The following is a 940-nucleotide window of genomic DNA, read 5'->3' on the forward strand; positions in this document are numbered from 1 at the left end:
TTCCATTTATTATTGGTGATATTAATAATAATAATGGTAGTGGTAGTAATAGTAGTAATAATAATTCTATAATTTTAAATTGTACATTATATTCATGTATTAGTAAAACTAGAAAACCAGCAGCAGTTCATTTACATTCAGATACAAACAAGTTATTAAAATGTGAAACTAAATTTATATGTCAAGATACAGGTACTGAATTAATGAGAAATGGTAATAATATTTTACAAAATGAATTATCTTCTTCAACTACTACTACAACTACAACTAATAATAATAATAATACAACTAGTAGTAGTACCAATGAATTTACAAATTCATCATCATCATCATCCAATGATATGATATATTATTATGAATATGGAGGACATAAATCAGAATTTACACTTGAAGAATTAACCAATATTAAACAATTAAAAAATGTATCAGGAGTAAAGAATGAACATGTACAACCTGGTATTAAATTAATTGGATTTAAACCTAAAAGTCGATTGAAAATCTATCATAATTATAAGAGTAGTGGATTTTTATATCCAAATGATTCTAAAATTAATGGTAGTTTATTAACATTATCAGCACTTCATAAAAAGATGATTGAAATGAATAGAATTGCCATTTGTAGATTTATTCAACGTGAAGGTACAATGCCACAATTTATTGCACTTTTACCACAAGAAGAATTAATTGATGAAGAAAGTAATACACAAATTACACCACCTGGTTTTCAAATTATTTATTTACCCTATGCAGATGGTATTAGAAAATTACAAGAATTTACAAATGAACAAACACCAACTGATAAACATATTCAATTAGCTAAAAAGATTACAAAGAAATTAACAATAGATTTTAATCCACATGAATTTACAAATCCATCACTTCAACAATTTTATCAATCATTACAAGCATTAGCTTTAGAACATTCAAATATTGAACAAAT

The 940-nt window shown here is 24.6% G+C and overlaps 1 protein-coding gene across 1 annotated transcript in view; it reads left to right on the forward strand.

Annotated features, from left to right (window-relative positions):
- Positions 1–103: 103 nt before the first annotated feature.
- Positions 104–940, forward strand: part of NAEGRDRAFT_76870 (uncharacterized protein) — a gene marked incomplete at both ends in the record, with an annotated part of 2,550 nt that continues 1,713 nt past the window's right edge. The window contains one exon of the mRNA XM_002668173.1: positions 104–753. Within this exon, the coding sequence (XP_002668219.1) occupies positions 105–753 (649 nt within the window). The remainder of the gene's footprint in view (positions 754–940) is intronic.

The sequence above is a fragment of the Naegleria gruberi genome (assembly GCF_000004985.1).
Source record: "Naegleria gruberi genomic scaffold NAEGRscaffold_538, whole genome shotgun sequence".
In the NCBI taxonomy this organism is placed as follows: Eukaryota; Heterolobosea; class Eutetramitea; order Acrasida; family Naegleriidae; genus Naegleria; species Naegleria gruberi.